The sequence below is a fragment of the Ambystoma mexicanum genome, chromosome 6q (assembly GCF_040938575.1).
Source record: "Ambystoma mexicanum isolate Mex_15411 chromosome 6q, UKY_AmexF1_1, whole genome shotgun sequence".
Lineage (NCBI taxonomy): Eukaryota > Metazoa > Chordata > Amphibia > Caudata > Ambystomatidae > Ambystoma > Ambystoma mexicanum.
Window position 1 is genome coordinate 52766282 of NC_090937.1, and position 20103 is coordinate 52786384.

Here is a 20103-nt window from a genome sequence, read left to right on the forward strand (position 1 = left end):
CCAGGGAAGGGTTCGAGGTTGTAGGAGGTCCAAACAGGCTGAGTGGCGTCCCCGTGGATACCAGGTGAGCATTACACATAGAGGTGATGGCTACTAGGAATGCAGTTTTCAATTCAAAGTCAAATGTTTTAGGCTGGCTTTGGCATAGGCTCAAAGGGCAGACCCATGAGTTTGGAGAGCACAACATTAATATCCCAACCCGGAGGAGGGTTAGAGATGGGACGTTACAGCCTCTTTACCCCATCCATGAATGCTTTAATGACAGGATGTTTCCACCAGGACACTTTGTTTTGTGAAGTGGTGTAAGCTGACATTGCCGCCAGATGTACTTTGATGGAGTTAAATACCAGGCCGAGTCTAGTAGGTAAAGCAAGTAATTGTCATGGTCATGAAGTCAGGTTGACAGACACAGGGGGTCGCATGCACAGGAGACCTGGGTGGACACTGTCCTGGTGCTTTTGGCGCCAGGTCATGAACAAAAGTAAACAGGAACATCCATTTAACACCAAAAAGCTTTTATTATGGATTTAGCACTTCAGATGCATTAACCTTGAACATTCCATCCATTAAGCAGCCCCAAGTGTATTCTTGGGTGTGGCTGTTAATGGATTGCCTTTGCACGTGCTCACTCTCTAGGAGTGGCAGGGTGTGGCTGGTAAGCCAGCCCTAATGGGCGTGCCCACGATCTCAGCTATATAAGCTGCCCCAATCCTCAAGACAGACGCTTCGTGTTACTCTGCACTTGAAAGCAGCCTAACACTCACTGTCGCCTGAGGTCAGACTTACCTTTGAAGATCCTGCTGCCTGGACATCCTGCTTCCTGCCAGCATACTTACCAACTGGGGGAAGCTGTTCTTACCTGTACATCTCTTTGGCAAACCAAGTATTCATCTTTACACTTTCCAGAACGCCGAAATCTTAATCTTGGCACCGCAGCACGGCATGCTCCATCGTCATCAGCAGCGCCTGCAAGGAAAAACAGAAGACAAGGTTAGACATTGAAAAAATAGTCAGTTTGAGGTTGCGCTTCGCCATACTTCGTGCTTTTGCTTAAACCATCACTTACCTGCGGTCGAACATTGCGGTAGCATCCATCTTCCATCCGGCCGTGTCTTGCGTCTCACAGCTGCATTGAGGCCGCATTTCCATCTAAGGGAAGAAAACACAAGAGAGACATTATTGCGGGTATAAATAGGAGCAACATATAAAGACATTAAACATAACGGACAGCATCACAAGAGCTCAAGAAAGACTTACCAATCATAAGGAGAAGCATAGTTGCAGCTGGACTGGACTAATCCTTATCAGGGATCAGTGAAGGAACTAGATCCCATTCGACGCGCCCCTGCCAGAAGTAGCAGGACGCGGAGCTTATCTTCCATAATTCACAGGGGAGCTTTATGGGCCGGCGTATGCTCACAGAAACCGTACTTTGGGGTGAAGGGTTTGCGCACTCGCACACTTATCTCCACGCAGGAGCACTATCACCACATACCACTGCTCACAACTATTCTACTGAGGGAGAGGCCTGAAGGGGGTGATTCAAGTTCAGGGAGGGCTGCAATCGTGCCCCAATTCCTCCGCAGAGACCAGGTGAGCGTAACAGTAATGTAGAATGTTAGCTGGTGAACATTCGATTGGGTTTAAGGTTTATGACCTGTACAATATCACAACTCTCTTCCACTTGTTAAAATAGCAGTGTCAGGTGTTGGGTGCCTCCTTTAAGATATCCATCCACCTTTGTGGAAGATTTAAGTGGCTGAATTCTATGACTTCAGGAGCAAGGCTGCCAAGTTCATAGACTGAGGCCGAGGGTGGAGGGATGCTCCCTTGTGTTGTGTAAGCATGGTGTATGGGCACAGGACTTGGTTGGGTCGCACATTGCCAGTTTGAGCAGATTTGGAAACCAAGGTCGTTTCGCCCACATAGGAGCAACCATTATTAGAGTTGCTTGTTCCTGGTGCATCTTGCGCAAATTCTGCTGAGGAGTGGCATTGGAGGAAAAGCGTAAGCAAATTTCCCTGACCAGTTCATCCATAGGGTGTTCCCCTTGGACCCTGGTTGGGGAAACCTGGACGTGAAGTCTGGGCATTGCGCGTTTAGACTTGTGGCTAACAAATCTAACGAGCGATGGCCCCATTAGAGAATATTCCATCTAGGATATCTTTGTCAAGTTGCCACTCCTGTTCTTCTGGTAGAGGGTAACAGTTAAGATTGTCTGCCAGACCATTGAGTTCCCCTGGAACGTGCTGAAAGGTTAGCAACATGTCCTGCTTGAGTGCCCACTTGCATATTTTTTGGGATAGCTTGGATAGGCAGTCTGTGCCTCCCTGCTTGTTTATGTAGAACATGGCAGTGGTGCTGTATGTAAGGACTTGCACTGTTTGACCTTCATGATGTTGCTGAAAGGCTTGAAGAGCTTTGAGAACTTCCAAAAGTTCTAGAAGGTTGATGTGTCTTTGGGCTTTAGCGCATGTCCACTGGGTGTGGGCTGTTTGGTGGTGGAAGTGAGCCCCCCGCGTCCGACAGGTGAGGCGTCTGTAGTTAGGATTGCTTGTGCTGGTGGAACGCAGAAGGGTTTTCCTTTTAGCAGGTTGTCCCTGGACCACCAGTGAAAATCTTGTACCAGGGTTAGCGAAACAACCACTAGATCATCCCACTGACCGCTTGCCCGAGACCATTGTTTCGCTAAACATTCATGCATTGGGCACATGCCCAGGCATGCACATGGAGTCAAGTGAATTCATGAGGGCATCATCCTGAGCACGCGCATTGCTTTGCGTACAGTTATCTGGCGACCGGCCTTGTAGTGAGGTACCTGCAACAGTAGGTTTTGTACTCTCTCGTTTGAAGGGAAAGCCAGCTCCTATTTTGTCTTTAGAATTGCTCCCAGAAATTGGTTTACTTGGCTGGGTACTAGACTGGATTTCTTTTTTTGATGGAGAAGCCCAAATTGAAAAGAAGGTCTATTGTCTTTTTTGTATTTTGTTTGTAAATTTGAGGAGATTCCCCACTGATCAGCCAGTCATCCAAATAAGGCTATACAGGGATTGACTCTCTGCACAGGTGTGCTGCCACTACTGCAAGCACCTTTGTGAATACTCTTGGCACTGAGGCGTTGCCGAAGGGGAGTACCGTGAACTGGTAATGAACTCACGCTATCTTTAACCGCAGACATTTCCTGTGCGCAGGGAACATTGAAATATGCATCTTTCATCTTTCCATGTAGTTCCGCCCTGTTGTAAGAGGAGAGATCACCTCTTGAAACGTGGTGATGCAAAACTTTTGGGGCTGGACATATTTGCTCGCAGGGTGCAGATCTAGTACTGGGTGCATCGAAAGCGCTTTCTTTGGCACAAGGAAGTATGTTGAATAAATACCCTTGGTTACGTGTTTTGCTGGGACGATCTCTAAGACGTCCTTTTCAAGCAGTGTCTTTGCTTCTTCTAACAATATGTGCTGCTCTTCTGGCGGCATCTTTGTGTTTTGGCGGGCAGTTGGTTCGTTTTTGTAACAGTTCGATGCAATACACGCCTTCCACGTTTAACACCGACCTGTCTCCCATGCGTGGTTGAAGTGTGAAATTCGACATCCTACTGGGGTGCAGCGGTGAGTCATTGTTTGCGAGGGGTTGTACCCCCTCCCTGGTGAGGTTCTGCCTCTTCCTCTGGACATTTTATTTCCTCTTTGAAAGCCAGAAGAGGAAGATTGTCCTCGCGAAGGGCCCCAAGCTGAAGACTGTCCGCCCAGAGTGTATTCGGAAGAACTTGTGAACCCTGACCCCAAAACCTTCTGGAGTTTCAGAAGCCCCGTTGTATGTAGGGTTTGTTTGTTAATTGGCCGAGGGATTTAAGAGTGTCATACTCCTCCTTTGCGCTCTTGAGGGCGTCTTTGACAGCTTTACCGAAATGTACATTAGGTTCCACCGGTATGTTAAGGAGGGTGGCCTGCGTTTCCAACTTAAAATCAGACAGTCTGAGCCAGGCATGGCACTTGATGAGTGTGCCTTCTGCGATGATGCGGCTTGCATTGTCTGCTGCATCAATATTTTTTAGGATGCAGTTTGATACCCGCTTGCCCTCTGCAATGGCGCTTAATAATGGTGATATTGGGGGTTCTGGAACCGCTTCAAACTGGTGTTCCAAGCCATCCCACTTGTGGCAGCCATAACTAGCTACGAGTGTAGTGTTATTTGCAATTCTATCTTGATATGCCACTTGAGGAGGCAACCTTCTTTCCGAAAGCATAGATTTTTTTACTTTCTTTGTCTGGCGGGGCTTCCGCCGACGCCAGAGCATAGTGCCAGCCCTCATTCTTGGAGTGTTGACGACCAGTGAATCAGGTTTTAGCTGACCTAATATACAGGGGCGCTGTGGGCACTGGACTGAATATTTTTTTAATTCTAGGGTTAACCGCCCTTATGAGGTTAGGTGTAAGGAGAGCTGTATACGTCTTTGTATAGACTGTAACGGTGGGATAAACAGTGGCAGACTTCCTGTTGCCAAGAAAGTCCTCCACAAAGTCCTTGTCTCCTTGTGCCTCTTGGGTGTCAATACTAAAGTGTTGGGCAGCCTTGAGCAGTAGTTCATTGTATTGGATTTGATGGTCTACAGGTGAATCAGCTACAGGCTGGTCTTGGTGGAAAGGTGACTGGATGACAGATGTCATTCATTATCATAGTCATCGCAGTATTGGTCCTGACTGGATAGGTCCCCTTGATAGCCGGGATCTTACAACCATGAGAGATCCGCACCATACATGTCCCGAGAGGGATCTTGGTAGGTTGAGGCCCGGGGGAGAGGGAGGAAGGGGCTAGGGTGGAAGTGCTTGGCTGTGGGTCAAGGCGAGGTTCTTAGGCAGGGGGCTGGTGTTTTGCAGTCTCTGGCTGTGAGGCATCTCTAAGGGACGTGGGTCCTTCTGAATGCTTGTCTATGAAGTCAACAAAGCAGAACATCCTTTTTATAGTTCTGTTGAATTGTTCAGGGGTATAGTCATAGGAGGGTGGTAAGCCTGAAAAGGTAGCGGTGGCTTGGGAGGGTGTCTGATCTTTGTGATGCATAGCCCCTGATATTTTGTCTACAGGGGAGGAAGAATCCATATCCTGAGAGCTTTTGGAGGACAAAGCACGCCCGATTTTTTAGGTCACTGTCTGTAACAGGGTAGCGGGTAAGTGTTTAATTAGTTCTTGCATTTTCAGCATATGTCTAGGGGACGCTGAAGCGCCTTTCGCCGCCTGTTTTTCGGCACTCGAAAGGTCGTCCTTTTTGTGCACGGTGTCCAAACTGACTTTGGGGGCCTTTTTCAGAAGCCTGTCGTGAGGCGAAAGTGTAAGCGATGGCCTAGTGGACAGGGAAGATTTAGAGGCCTTTTCTGCAGACACTGCATGGTCCTAGAAGCTCGATTTTGTTGAATGTAAGCCGTGGGCTATGTGCTTAAAGTTTTTGGACGTGTGTGTGCTATGACCGCCAGGTGTCGTCTCAGTCACAGAGCCGCCGGCCTGCTTCTTGGAGTCAGGGGCCCGAACATGGGGCTCAGACGAACCCCAGTCACTTCAGCGTCACTAAGGGCACTGATACTGCCCTCGCCAGAATCCTCTGTCACGACGATGGAGGCTTCGGCATGCATTGCATGGACAGCCAAGCGCTTGGTAAAATGGTCTTTGAGACTTTTCAGGCGGAAAAGTTTGCAGGACTTGCAATGCTTTTCAGGGTGATCCCTAGGGAGACCGTAAATGCACTCTCAGTGCGTGTCTTTCCACAGGAATTTTCTATGGCAGGTAGGGCAAAATTTAAAGGGTGTATTTTACATCATAAATGGAAAGGGCAGTTAGACAGGGAAAAGGGGTGGCAGAATATGCATGCTCTAAAAGGAGTCAGTATGCACACCCCACACCCCCTACCCCCCCTTTACATCCTCCCTGTTTCCCTACTGTAAGTGCGAATCCAAAAGAGGCCCGTAAAGGCCACGTCTGGTCGTCGATGCAGTGAAGTCTTCAACAAAAGAGTGGTCCGTCGTAGGACGTCGAGATGTTGGACACAGCGGCAAAAGCGGAAAATGAAGAATGAGAAGTCTATGAATAAACTAGTCAAAGGCATCAGCCTAGTGTTAGGCAATATTGTATGTAGTATAGATTACTTTTTACACTTAAATGCACTACTGAAGTTATGGCAAAAAGGAAAAGATTAGGGAAGGAAACAAAGGTTAACCCGTTTCTCATAACAGGAAAGCACTTATCAATCCCCCAATGAAATATAGGTTAACCTTTTCCCAGCTATACAAGTAAGGTATGCATGACTTTTTGGAGGGACAGATCAACACAAAGTCAGAGGGTAAAAGGAGTCTGCAGGGAGCCAGGACAGCCAATGTCAATTGAGCAAAGCCTAGAGGAGCTGAGTCACTTCTTGAAGATAGGGCAAAAGTCTTCCACAATGTTTTGTTGTAAAAGAAAATCACTGTTGGGCCACAAGCTGGCTGGCTTGTGAGAAGCAAGGATGCAAGAAACTCTGCAAAGGGCAGCCAATGCAAGTCTCCAGTGAGAGCAAACAAGCTACACACAACAAGAGGTAAGTACCCCTATTTACACAGTAACTTGAGTCTGAGGAAAAGGTTCCAGCTGGCTTCTGTTCCCGTTGTAGTCCTGCAGATCGTGTTGTTTCTGCGCTTCAGTAGTAGGGACAAGAGGGAGGAAGTCTGGGGACTCCCGCACTACGGTTTCAAGGTCGGCGGCAGAAATGGGCACAATTCCAATCAACGGTGCTTCGCAGTTTCAGCTACTCGCAAATAGCACGACCGCAGTTCTTGGACACCTTGTGGATGTTTCTTTCTTCTGGGGTCCAGCACTCTGAGGTGGCTCAGGCTTGGTTAGTCCTACTTCGAGGGAGTCCGGAGGATCTTCCTGGAGCTCGGGTCTGGCTTAAAGGCTTGTCCTGGTGTTTGTCCCCTGGCATTCGGTTCTTGCTGCAGCAAAGAAGTACAGCCAGCAGAAGGAGGGGTTCCAGGCAAGCTGGTCTTGGAGTCGACTGGTCCCACCAACCCAAGAGGAAAAGTCGTCCCTTCCGGGCTACTCTAGTCTATTAGAAATTCGGAGCTTAAGCACTGCAGCAGGGCTTCACCAGCTAAACCAATGGTCCAAGGAGGGTGCAGCAAGCTTCTCTTCCAGTTTCTTCTTCGGTTCCTTCGTCCAGTGGTTAACTCTGCCTTCCTTGCAAAAGACCTTGCCTTTTATGCAATTCACTCCCATTCATTCGCAGCATACCCGTCACTCACACAACAGGGTGGCTGTCCTCCAAGGATGGACAGACAGCCAGCCAATCACCTTTGGGTGCATTCCTGTAACCAAGGAGACTAAGCACAGGGAGTTTTGGGAACCTCCCTTGCTTCCTGCCCTGCCAGTCACACTGGAGCCAGAGGCGGGCTTCACCAGTGAATCCCACCAAAGAAAAAATGAACAAAAGGGACCAAACCTGGTTTGGAGCGCAGAGTAAATATCAAGAAGGATCTTTCCAACAAGAAATGGCGAAAAAAGACGACCAGGGCCATTTTAAAAAAATGGGCACCCATGGGTGCAATACTGCAGCTCAGGATTCAGCCTGCGATAAAAACGCACAATGGTACGAAAAAGTAAACCACTGCCACCAGCCATTAATTGTAGAAAGGGCAACATAAAAATGTTACATAAGAAGGTAGACAAAGGGGATACCAAGTAATCCCTCCAGCACTCTATGTAAGATAGTGTGTGTGCTGGGTCTACAAAGACAAAAAAGTAAAGTCAATTTCACTTTACTACTCTTGGAAACAGTAGTTTATCCAAGAGAAGGTATTTAAACCTTAAGAGAAATCTAAAGGACTTCTCTGGGACACTGCACTGAGGGTGCTGTGTGTCACAATATAAAAAGATGATGCCTATGAGATTCAAAAACCAAAAAAAACAAGGTTCAAAAGAAAAATACGAGAACGGGGAAAAAGGTCTCTCTCCAGGATGAAAATTAAAAATCATAAAGTCCAGTAAAAGAGCTCAAGGTCTCTAAGGTAGAAGGGAAATCTCCCCAACACCTGGAAAGAAACTCTGCAACTTGGGACCGACCAGGATGGAGAAAAGAAACAATCTGAGGGACCTAGACGTGTGAAGGACCATGGGTACAGTATAAGTCACACTAGGGATAGTATTAATAACACGCCCTGTCGACGTCAGTTTGAGTTTCGAAAACAATTCTTGTAATACTCTGCAGATGCCACTAGATGTCGGACTATGGAGAGCATGTGATCTAAGCAGATCCACAAGCCTCAGAAATATAGGTCAGTAGGTGCGTGGTAATACTTAAATAAGGTTTTCATTGCTTAGAGTGTATTCAAAGGCCAAATTAATAAATTGTATATTTGTGTACATCTTCTGTCTAGCTTAAATTATTGGAGTGTTTTGTGTGTGTCTCATTGTAGCCCTAGACCTCTCTCACACCCTCCCGAGTCTAAGCCATATTGCTCAGCTTCTCCGTGTTTGACTAGAGATCATGGTATTTTCCTGTTCACCATAATAAGTTGGCCTTCAGAAACCACACCTACATTTCATTCTGAAAATCCATCTTAAAAATAATATATTTTAACAACCCAGGAATTTCACATCACAATAACTCACCCACACCAAGAATCCGGCACTTCAGGTGTACAGCTTCCGTTGCAGCCTCAACACACATCTTCAGGATCAGCTCCATGCGAGCCTCAAATGTTTTGGGGTTCAGCTGAACATACTTCTTTACAATTTCACCCTTGAAGAGAGATGGGCAGTATAAAATTGCTAATTTCTGTTTCTTTAAAAGACAATGTCCATCAGGCCATCAAAATGTTGCTACAGCTTTGAAGAACTAAACACACAAGATATCATTTAATTGATTTAAAGTCCAGTGATGCCATCACTGTTGTTCCTGCTTTGAAAGCAAATTCTTGCAGACCACATGCGTGAAGGACCCTATTAATGTGACTGTCAGAGATACGAAGTGGCCACTGATCAATTCCTCACGTTAAGAGAAGGTTAAGATCGGTCAAATGAAAAATATTACCTATGAAGCCATATTTCTCAGATCTTGTAGAATCTGTAGTATAGTAGTTACAAGTGGATACAGTACAGAGTAGAGACAAAACCGGATTATTCAGAGAGTAATAAAACAAATGTTAAACTTTCATTCGAAGAAATACATACAGCCTCATCACAAATTGGACGCTATTCCGGCGGAATTACTGTCAGGATACCGCCGGGGCTAATAGCATTACCGCCAAACTCCCCGGCGCTATTAGCGGCGATCATGGGTTTGACGGAACAGGAATTCCACAATGGGCTCAATGGGGGATTTTCAGCATGACTACTGTCGAAGGTATTACTGCGTGGTAATTGTGCCAAAAATCAGCAAATTCGCAGCAGATTTACCCCTAGCTCAGAGATGGAGGTAAATCGTGCCATACTCCTTGATTTGGCATATCCTTAAATGCGACGATAATAGCGCTACCGCCGCATTTAAGGGTTACCGCCAAACTCGTGATGACTCCGATTGTGTGGTTAAAGCATAGGGCTAGATCCTGATGGTCAAAAATCCTGGGGATATTAAATGCTCTACTGTGTTGCAGTAAAACTATCCATCAGACGAGCATACTAAACTCAAGTGTGAGTTTAAGGGTGTAAAATAAGAGCTTATTATACGTCAGCCCATCAGAACCATTTGATGAGCTGCCCAGTCACTCCTAATGGAAAAATAATCCCATGTGTAATCTCAAATATGTAATATGTTTCTTGAAATGCACCAATCGGTTACAATGTTTTTAATTAAATTCATAAATGCTTACAAAAAAAATCAAAAATGAGTTTCTCATTGACATTACAGAGAAAATCAAGCATTTCATCCAGACTTCTCTTAAACCAAGGAAGGAACAAGTTACTTACCTGTAACTTTTGTTCTCCAGCATGGGTCTGGCATGGATTCACATGCTCATGAATATATTCCCGTCGTCAGGCTGGGAATCCTCAGTAAAGAAAGAAAATCAGTATCAGTTTCGTTTCTGAACTGTCTTTCCTAGTAGTAACCAATCACTGGTCTGGGAGTGGAAGTGGGGAAGAAGTGGTCTGTTGTGGTCCACTACTGAAGTCTTTCTGCTGTTTTCATTGCCAGGAGGAGCTGCAGCAACACACAGCTTAAAACAGCATTCACCGCGCGGAGCGCAAGTGGGGAAGAAGTGGTCTGTTGTGGTCCAGTGGGGGCCGCTGACCGCGGAGGAGATCCACCTAACAAGTGCACACATTAAGTTAACACGCTGCACATAATATATTTAAACTGAAAGCCAAGCACAACATCTCACATTGTATCCCAGCCCCCCTCTGCATGGAGGAAGCTACGCGCCTACGCAGTTCGAAAAAAGGAGGTGGGAGTGTAAACAATGAAGACACGGGGAACGCCATGGAGCGTGCACCACGCCCTCATATGTTGACCATGCCCAGTGCACAGGCGGAGAGCGCGGCAGACGGCATACCCCCCGTAAGAAACTGCAACATGCCCTCCCTCCCCAATGCCCTAACAAGCTTACCGGCAGCAGAGGTAGTGAGCATAGGAGAAGTGATAATGCCGTCGCCGGAACACACGTCGAGCGAAGCGGCAAAGACTCATACTGTAGCGTGGCTTGGCGCAGCCGTATCAGCCAAGTCGAGGTCCCCCAGAGGGGAGACCAGGCAAAGCTATAGCTGTGGCCTTGAGCCAGTCGAGGTGTGAGGCACTCATGAGCACGCTGCATGTGCAACCAAAGCATCGTGTAAAAACAACGCTGCCCTTCTGCAGGCGGATAAAATAACAGCAGACTTACGGCAGGAGATGGCCAAGGTTCAGAGTCACGATCATGGACGCACAGTCGTACAACGGACTCTAATGTCCTGCGCGTTACAAGCTGAACTCAAAGAGACCAATCTAAGCGACAAAATTAGACTTGCTACACCACAAAGCATCACGGCTCAAGTACATGCTCCCAGTGAAACAGACATCACCCTAGACGGGGCAGAGCAGTCGCCTTCACCGCCAGGACACCATACAGGCGCATACTCAGAAAGTACTCTATCAACTGCTCAAAACCGTAAGAAAAGAGCAAGAGACATGTGCACCAACCAACAAGAGAGATCCTTTACAAGCCAAAAAGAAACAAAACATGAAACAAAATGAACAGTTGAAATACAAAGCAAACACCCATAAGAGAAAAGTACACCTTTCCATGAGTGGCAGCACGAATAATAGCTCAAATTTCACACAGCTAAGAAAAAATTCCACACTGCGCATGTTGACTGACTTCTTTGAAATTCAGCCACAAATGAAATCTAAACACTTCACCGAAGTTTCCGACGCTGAAATGCTTGCTGCAGTGAATGAGCAGATGCCGCCAGCAAAACAAAGACAATTTAACCATGAGAAGAAAAATGGGTCAGAGCAGGCGGAAGAACCTGCATCACAATCTCCAGAAGTTTCCAACAAACCAACCCCCAATGAATCCGAAGCACTGAGAGACAAAGTCGCACCAAACAACTCGCAATCTCACAATCAATCGCCTGACATGGAACATGATCACCCAAACACAGAAAAACAAAGCAAAGCTGATCAACGGATGGAAAACGGGCCGGAATCCAGTGAAAAACCTACCGGTCAGATCCAAGAGACATCAACAAAAATCAGTCCTAATAAAGCGCCAACTTTAAAGGAAGATACTCCAATAAACAAAGATCCTGCTCATAGTGACAGTGCGACAAAAAAAAAAAAGATAATCGATCACTCCGACGACGTTGATATTGATGAACCCAGCGCAGACTTGCAGTGCCCTCAAACTCCTCGTACTAACAGAGAAATCTACCCACAGTACACAACTCAAAGAGTCAATCGGAGTAAACATGGAGGACTTCGAGGAATCGGCTGCTGAATCTTTATTACAGGAGCAATCTCATCTTCCACAATCTCCAATGTCAGATGTTTGCAAAAAGACGGCTTTTTCAGAACAAGAGCATTTAACTGCGCATTCCAACCCTCGGGTAACAAATATCGCAACGACTAGCGATGAGCTAAATACGGTGGGAAAGGAAGCTGCACCTAATCAGCATAGGCCGAATGTTCACCGACTGTCGTCCAGAAACAACCTATCAACATCGCAATCAGGGAGAGTCTCGCATTTGACACAAACTCCAAGCAGAAGGCATGCTGATTGTGGAAACATCTCCAGCACAAATATGGCCCCTCAATCACCAACTGCAACACAAGACTCGGCGTCGAAGAAAACAGACCTGCAAGGCATTATGTGAGTTATAACCATCGCTTTGAACCCTATCTGCAAATTGTATGAAACAATGAATGAGTCCGTTAAAGACCAACAGGTCATCCTAGCCATGATTCTGACCAAGGTCCTGCATTTAGAGGGCTACATCACAGCAGAAGAAAATTCCACAAATACCAAAGACACGCTGGATCAGCTTCTTACCAACATAACAAACAAAGCTGCAGCTTCTCTCGATGATGTAGTACCGCTTAAAGCGAAATCCATGAAACACGATTCAAAGGAAGTTGGAACACAGACCAAGACAGTCATCGATTTAACAGCAGAAAAGAGCACAATGGATACTACAACAGTTTCAACAAAAGCTCAAGCTCTAACTGACAAACGGAACCACATCTCCAAGCTGCCCTTGAAGAAACAAAATCAGGTAGATGTTGGTCCTAAACAAGGAATCTGTAAACACTCAAATCGATGCTGAAATAGGAGAATCAACATACACAATTTTTGAACCAACCAATTGCAAAGAAAAATTGGGTGCGAGACCTGCGGCAGTAACCACAAATAACACCGTATCTCAAAAACACAACAACGTATCTCAAAAAAATAGCTCCAATCACGACACCTCAGGCAGAGGGCAACCATCGGGAGCAACATCCTCGCCTGTAGAAAAAAATCAAAAGGCATCCACCGGTAATGCAGTATCTGCAAGAGAGAATGAGTTAAATATAAGAGACAACGCAAGTAGACATTCAGCGGCAAGAAACCTCTCTGAAGGTTCAGATACGGCAGATACATTAATGAATCTCAGCGTCTACCCCGACGATGACCCAAACTCAATAGTAACACCGGAGCAAGTTAGTCAAGTCAGAGAATGTAGACAACATACTCACCATGAAGCATCCACAATCATAAGTGACAACAATAAAGCCCAAAAGGAGCGTGATTTTGAAACCTTAGAGGAAAAAGGCAATCGCTTGACACAACACTTTCAAATCACCGAGCCAGCCATGCGGCATAGAGAAGTAAACATCACGACGAAGAAGCTTGACAAAGAAACTAAATACGGGAAACAAAACAGAAGCATTTTCGAAACTGACCAAGAAAAGAAATTTAGGAGGGGGAGAGAAGCTTCAGACCGGCAACCAAGTGCCCACCCTCCAAAACAAGAGAAATCACAAATATCACGTCAAGACACACGTTCCACCCCTCATGGTGACCAAAACGAGAAACAGGACAGAATATTGAAAAACCATCATAACAGAGATCAATACCCACAATCAGCCAAAACGGAAAAAAATGAACCCAGTAGGAGAACCCGTGCAGACAACAACACTCGAGGGCAAATAGTAAAAGACACGCACAGCAAACTCAACAGAAAAACGAGTTACAAGTGGATAATAAGGATGACACAGAGAAAGTGCAACATTGACGATGTCATTCTAAACAGACGATCTGTCATGGCCATATTTAGCCAAATTGAGAAATTACAAGACATACATTCGGCAGACATAAAAATTGTGGAACCATGGCACAATCGATCTGGTGCAGCTACCCTGCTCCACCTGAATTCCAACACGGTGCACAAAAAGATTCTAAAATACAAGCACGACATCTACAGCTGCGGATTTCACATTGAAGACTCACCGGTTCACAAGGTTCATGAAAGCCCGGATGCCTCATTACGCAGACAGGAAAATTGAACTAGAGACAAACATGCCAAATCAGTACACAGGGAACCTCGGTACAAATCTGCAGAGGTTAAATACCAGAAAAATCTTGGTCCAAAAAAAGTGGACGATTCAAACTCACAACATCAGAAGGTCCGCAACGGTACAGGCAAGAGAGAGCATCACACATCTGTAAACGAACAAGTACACTCTAAATCAAGAGAGAGAAGCCGAGAAGCAAAAGATCAACGTTCAGATAATATCCCAAGGTCAACGAAAAAGGACAACTATGCAAATAATAGCGGCACCCAAGATCTCACAAAACAAAAAGGATACACCCCTTAGCAATAAAACAGGGCTATGGGCTTGGCTGCCTAAAGCACTTACCACACACCGTAAGAAATAGCCATCCCTGAAGGTTGGCTCTGCGGCAGGCGACACGAGCAAGGAAGACGCAACTCAAATCAACCTTTGCTTCTGGAACACCCGAGGACATTCCCATCTGACGGCTCTTGGTGGGCCTAATCTAGGGGAATTTGACATCATTTGCCTCCAGGAAACTTGGCTCCAGCATCACCAATGATGGAAGGATATCAAATAATCTTGGCCCCAGCAGCTAGGGGAAGCAAAGGACGTCCAACCTCAGGCTTGATGACAGCGTGCCATAATGGATCTAGAGCCTCTTTAGAAAAAACACTTATGGCAATTCAATCGACGCTAGCAGTGTTAGTCTCCTAGCAAGGCATGGAAAATCTAAAACTGGAACCAAACCATGTTATCATAGTTAACCTATATTGGAACCCAGCAACAACTACTGCAACACGATTCATTGAATTATGTGAAGACCTGTTTGTAGTAGCCACGATTGAATATCCTGCTCCACCCATAATAATGTGTGGAGACTTAAATGCCATCTGCAAGGAGCCAAAGAAAGCAACGACAGCCCAGCATGCGTCTGCACAACGAGGCAAAGAATGGCTAAAGTTCAGCAAATCACATGGGCTATACAACCTTGATGATGCATTCCCAGAAGCAGACAGAATATCAACGTGGGAACGCCCACCCGCGGCTGCAACTATCGATCATATCTTCGTTTCACAGCCACTATTACACATTACCAAATTCTTCAAGGTGCATCGCACAACAACGAGCGACCACAATTTGCTCGAAACTGCCTGGAATCTAAAAAGTAGAAAAAGCACAAAATTCTCGACACATATTGAGCCCACTGCTCAGGGCATAAGAGTAAGAATAAATGCTGCAGATATCATCAAAGTGACTACCAAGTATAATGCAAATGCATACTCAGCAGCCACCGACGCCATCGCCTATCAACCTCTACTGATCCCGTATATCCAACAAAAAAGTGGAATTGGGCTTGCAACAAAAAGAATCACCAAACATGTCTATAACAAAGAACTAGTCGAGAAAAGACGAGAATACAGAAGAGCGTTTCGAACTGCTCGTAGGATCTCGAATACAGATGTGTTTGACAACATCAAAGACATAAAAAAAAGGTACAAAGATTGGGTAAAATTCCAAAGACAAATTGAATCAGGCAGACGCCGAACAAATAACCAAAGCCCTCAGTACCAACAATAGCAGAGACATTTGGACATTAATACGTGATACGGACAAAACTCTAAGCAACCAAATTTTAAATAACATCAGTCAAGATACCTGGGAAAAGCACTTTGAAAAAGTATTCTGCTCAGCTGTCAGCCTGCTGTCGCAAGAGCAACAATGCAACACTGCAAAATGGATCAATTTAGAAAAGGAAGAAGACATTCTTGATGCCATCAAAAAACTGAAAAATTCTAGAGCTCCAGGCCCAGACGGCATCTCTAATGCAGAGTTGAAAAGCCATCCTGAAGAATGGGCCAGCTTGATGAGCGCCATCTTCCGCCGAAACACAATCCATTCCTCAATCATGGACCAAAGCGGTCATAATTCCGATCTACAAGAAAGGCAATCTAACAGATCCGGTGAACTTCCGACCGATTGCCTTACTTGATGCGATGGGCAAGGTGCCCATCACTACTCATGATCAGATTTCAATCATGGGCAGCCACAGCCAAATGCAACGATCCCTTCCAGGCTGGTTTTAAGAAAAATGCAGGCACAACTTGTAACATTCTGGCATGTAGCACGCTAAAAGCCAAAACCTTGCAGAACAAACGCCATCTGTTCGTAGTCTACATTGATTTTACCCAAGCTTTTGATTGGGTGGAGAGACAACTGCTATGGGACAAACTAAAAGCCTGGAACTGTCCAGAAGCCATATTAGCCCCTATTCAAGCGTTACATCACAGCACCACTCAGAGTACGATTGAACGGAGAAGGCAAGCTATCAGATGAGATTCACAGCGCACAAGGAGTAAAACAAGTGTACCCGCTGGCATCAGCACTCTTCCTTACCTACATTGGTGACATTCAAAGCATAGAAGAAACAATTAGGGCCTTTCCGCCAAAACTGGGTTCATCACAGATTGGTCATCTCGTGTATCCGGATGACCTGACAATATTTGACCAGACAGAAATTGGGCTCCAACGGAAACTCAGTTCCCTTCAAGCATACGCCACAAAAAATTACATTGAAATCAACACGAGCAAAATGAAGGTCATGATTCTCCAAAATTGCGAGAAAAAACAAAAAAGCAATTTTAAGTGGCATCTGGGTGAAACCAACTTTGAGATTGTTACAAAATTCAAATATCTTGGAGTGATCATGGACAGCTCAAGTAAAGAAATCGCCATGCAAGTGGAACTATACTCAAAGATTAAAAAATTAGCCGCACAAGCTAAAGTCATCAATGGCAAATTTGGAAAGTTTCCTTAATACTTACGATAAATTTCTCCAAAATGAAGGTGGTACCTACAGTAACATATGGCGTGGAAGCAATGCCCACGATACCAAAGCAACTATGGTCTAAGTTGGAAGCACTCTTCTGGTGCAAAGTGTTGCACCTACCGAATTCCACACCAGGGGCAGCCATCGGACGAGAATTAAGTCTGCAATCATTAGAATGTACAGTGACCTGTAATTCTATTATGCTATAAAGGAAGTCTAGAAGACAACAAGGTCTTTAGGTTGCTGAAATTCGAAATGGACTCTGGAAATTGTGATATGTTAAAAGCCTGGCAAAATAAAAATCAAGTGGTCCTAAATAACAATGCATCAAATGATGAAGAACTCATCAGCAATCCCTGTAAAATCTTAAGCGAAATAAAAGACAATGATTGGGCCTCCACAATAGACAATGCTGCAAAGCTGAAACTTACTCTCCATCTACCAAGCAACACGCTAAAAAGAAACGAGTTGCAAAGTTATGTCAAACAATGTCCAAGCAGACAGGCACGAAATTTAATTCTGCAAGCACATCTGAACCTATGAAAAACGAATGAGATCTACTACATTCGAGGCCAGGCACTAACTAATAGCTGCCGTTTTTGTAGAAATGATCTTCATCCACCAAAAGAGACCCTAAGACATCAGATTATGCTCTGGTCAGCCACCAGCGCCATCAGACAACAATATCTATCACAAATGGCAGGCTTTGACATCTTGGCCGAGGAGGACACATGGTGATGTCGGTTGATAGCAGGCGAGAAAACTGCATGGCAAATTGTAATGGCCAAAATGATTGAACATATCGAGAACAATCTACTAAATGACAAAAGTGGTCACTAAATAGTTAAATATTCTCAAAACCCAATGCATTCACTTGAACCCTGCCACTATTGTCAAAGCCGCGTCAAAGCACTGTCAAAGCCTTTTTCTGTTTTGTTCGCCTGATGAAATGCTCAAGCAACAATGTATTGTAAAATCTTATTTTGATTAAAAAATAAATAAAATAAATAAAAAAAATAAAAAAGCACTGGTCTCTGGGTAATACTGCCCCCAGCCAATGTCTGCCCTCTCCCTAAGCCCCTCCCCTGGCAGCCATCCTCAGATTTGGTAGCACGTAAAGTGGCAGTATGACCAAGTGAAGAGCCGCAGAGGGGTAGGAGGGAGGCTTTGCATGTGAATCCATGCCAGACCCATGCTGGAGAACAGTTACATGTAAGTAACTTGTTCCTTCTCCAACATGGGGTCTGGCATGGATTCACATGCTCATGAATATAAGAATACATAGCAGTACACACATGCACAAACACGGGGGGTGGCAAGGCTCAACATTAAGTATTACATAAACTCAACATTAAGCAACTCTTACCTCCTCACCAGGCCCACCTTCAGGCGAACAGGTTGCGCAGCACTGCTTGGCCGACCTTGGAATCCCGGTCAACGCAGTAGAATCTCGTGAAGGTGTGCATCGACCTCCACGTAGCAGCACTGCAGGATGTCCAGCAGGGGTACACCAGACAAGAACGCTGTGGTAGCAGCGATCGCTCTGGTCGAATGGGCTCTCGGACGGCCAGGCAACGGTCTGTTTGCCAACCGGTGACAGTGCATGATGCAGCCAGAGAGCCATCTGGAAATGGAAGCCTTCGAGAGGGCCTTCCTTTGGTTCACAGGTCCAAAGTTCACAAACAGTTGTGATGTCTTCCGAAAACTCTTTGTGCGGTCCACGTAGAAATTTAGCGCTCTAGCTACATCCAGCGAGTGCAAAGTCCTCTCGGCCGGCGACAAAGGCGACGGGAAGAAAATAGGTAACACCAAGGGCTCGTTGAGATGGAAGTCCGACAGCACCTTGGGCATGAAGGAGGGGTGAGTCCTTAGCACCACCCTCGTCTCGTGAAAAGTCAAGTATGGAGGCTTGCAGGATAGGGCTTGGATCTCTCCCACTCGTCGTGCGGAGGTGATGGCCACAAGAAATGAGGTTTTCCACGACAGGAACTTCAACAGTGCCGAATGCAGAGGCTCGAAAGGCGCCCCCATGAGCCTGGTCAGCACCACGTTGATCTCCCACTCCGGAGCCTTCACCGGCGGGAATGAACGGAACAGTCCCTTCAGAAACTATTTCACCAGGTGATGAGACCACAGATGATCGTCCCGTAGTTCTGGTGTAGCGGGAGATAGGCGCCAGATATATTTTGATGGCGGCATGAGCCAGCCCCGCCTTGGCCAGTGACAGCAGGTACGGCAGCACTTGAGAGGCTGTAATTCGCAGAGGGTTAATCTTCTGTGCACGGCACCAGACAGAGAACCTCTTCCATTTGTGTCCATAGCACTTGAGAGTTGAGGTCACCCTGGCCTTTGCAAGAACCTCCTTGCAGTCCGCCGGAATATCGTACCCTCCAAACTCTAGTGCCGCAGGAGCCAGGTCTGCAAGTTCAGCGACCCCGGGTTGTGATGGAGGATGGCACCTCCTTCTCTGGAGAGAAGATCTGCGTCCCTCGATAGTTTGACTGGGGTGGGGGACGCTGACAAGTCCAGAAGGTCTCGGTGCCAGATCTGTCTCGGCCACGCCGGTGCGACGAGGGATCATCCTGCACTGGGACCTCTTGAGTTGGTTGACGAGTCGCAGTAGCAACGGCAGCGGAGGGAACGCATACAGGAACAGGCCGACCCAGGGGAACGAGAAAGCATCGCCCATGCTTCTCGGCTCGGGAAACCTGATGGCGAACCTCTGGCACTTGGAGTTTGCCGCCGTTGCGAACAGGTCGATCTGGGGTTTGCCCCATCGTCGGAAAAGCCGATCCACTTGGTCCTGAGGCAGTTCCCACTCGTGGCATGAGTCAGCAATGGTGTTCTTTATCCCCGCTAGGTGGAAGGGCACCAGAAACATCCCCTGGGCAACGGCCCAATGCCACAGATGCTGGGCCTCCTTGGATAGGTCCAGGGACCTGGTTCCTCCCTGCTTCCAGATGTAGAACATCGTGGTGGTGTTGTCGGTGAAGATCCTTACCACCTTGCCCTTGAGGGACGGAAGAAATGACCCGAGAGCCCAGAACACTGCTCGGAGCTCCAGGATGTTTGATGTGGAGTGACCTCTCCTCCGGGAGCCAAAGGCCCCTCGCGTGAAGATCTCCGGTGTGTGCTCCCCAACCCTCCAGGGAGGCATCAGTCGTCACCGTCTCCTGGTGTGCTGGGGTCTGAAAGTCTGTGCCCACCGCGAGATGTGTGCGGGTGCCCCACCACCGAATAGCTTGGCGGAAGACCTCGTTAAGCGGGATCTTGTCTTCGAAGCTGCCCGCCGCTTGCATCCAA

At 46.5% G+C, this 20103-nt stretch overlaps 1 protein-coding gene across 4 annotated transcripts in view; it reads right to left on the reverse strand.

Moving 5' to 3' along the window:
• Positions 1-20103, reverse strand: part of GNE (glucosamine (UDP-N-acetyl)-2-epimerase/N-acetylmannosamine kinase) — a 540721-nt gene that overhangs the window by 156757 nt on the left and 363861 nt on the right. For all 4 annotated transcript variants that reach the window (XM_069630467.1, XM_069630470.1, XM_069630469.1 and 1 more), the window contains one exon: positions 8633-8762. In XM_069630467.1, the coding sequence (XP_069486568.1) occupies positions 8633-8762 (130 nt within the window). The remainder of the gene's footprint in view (positions 1-8632; positions 8763-20103) is intronic.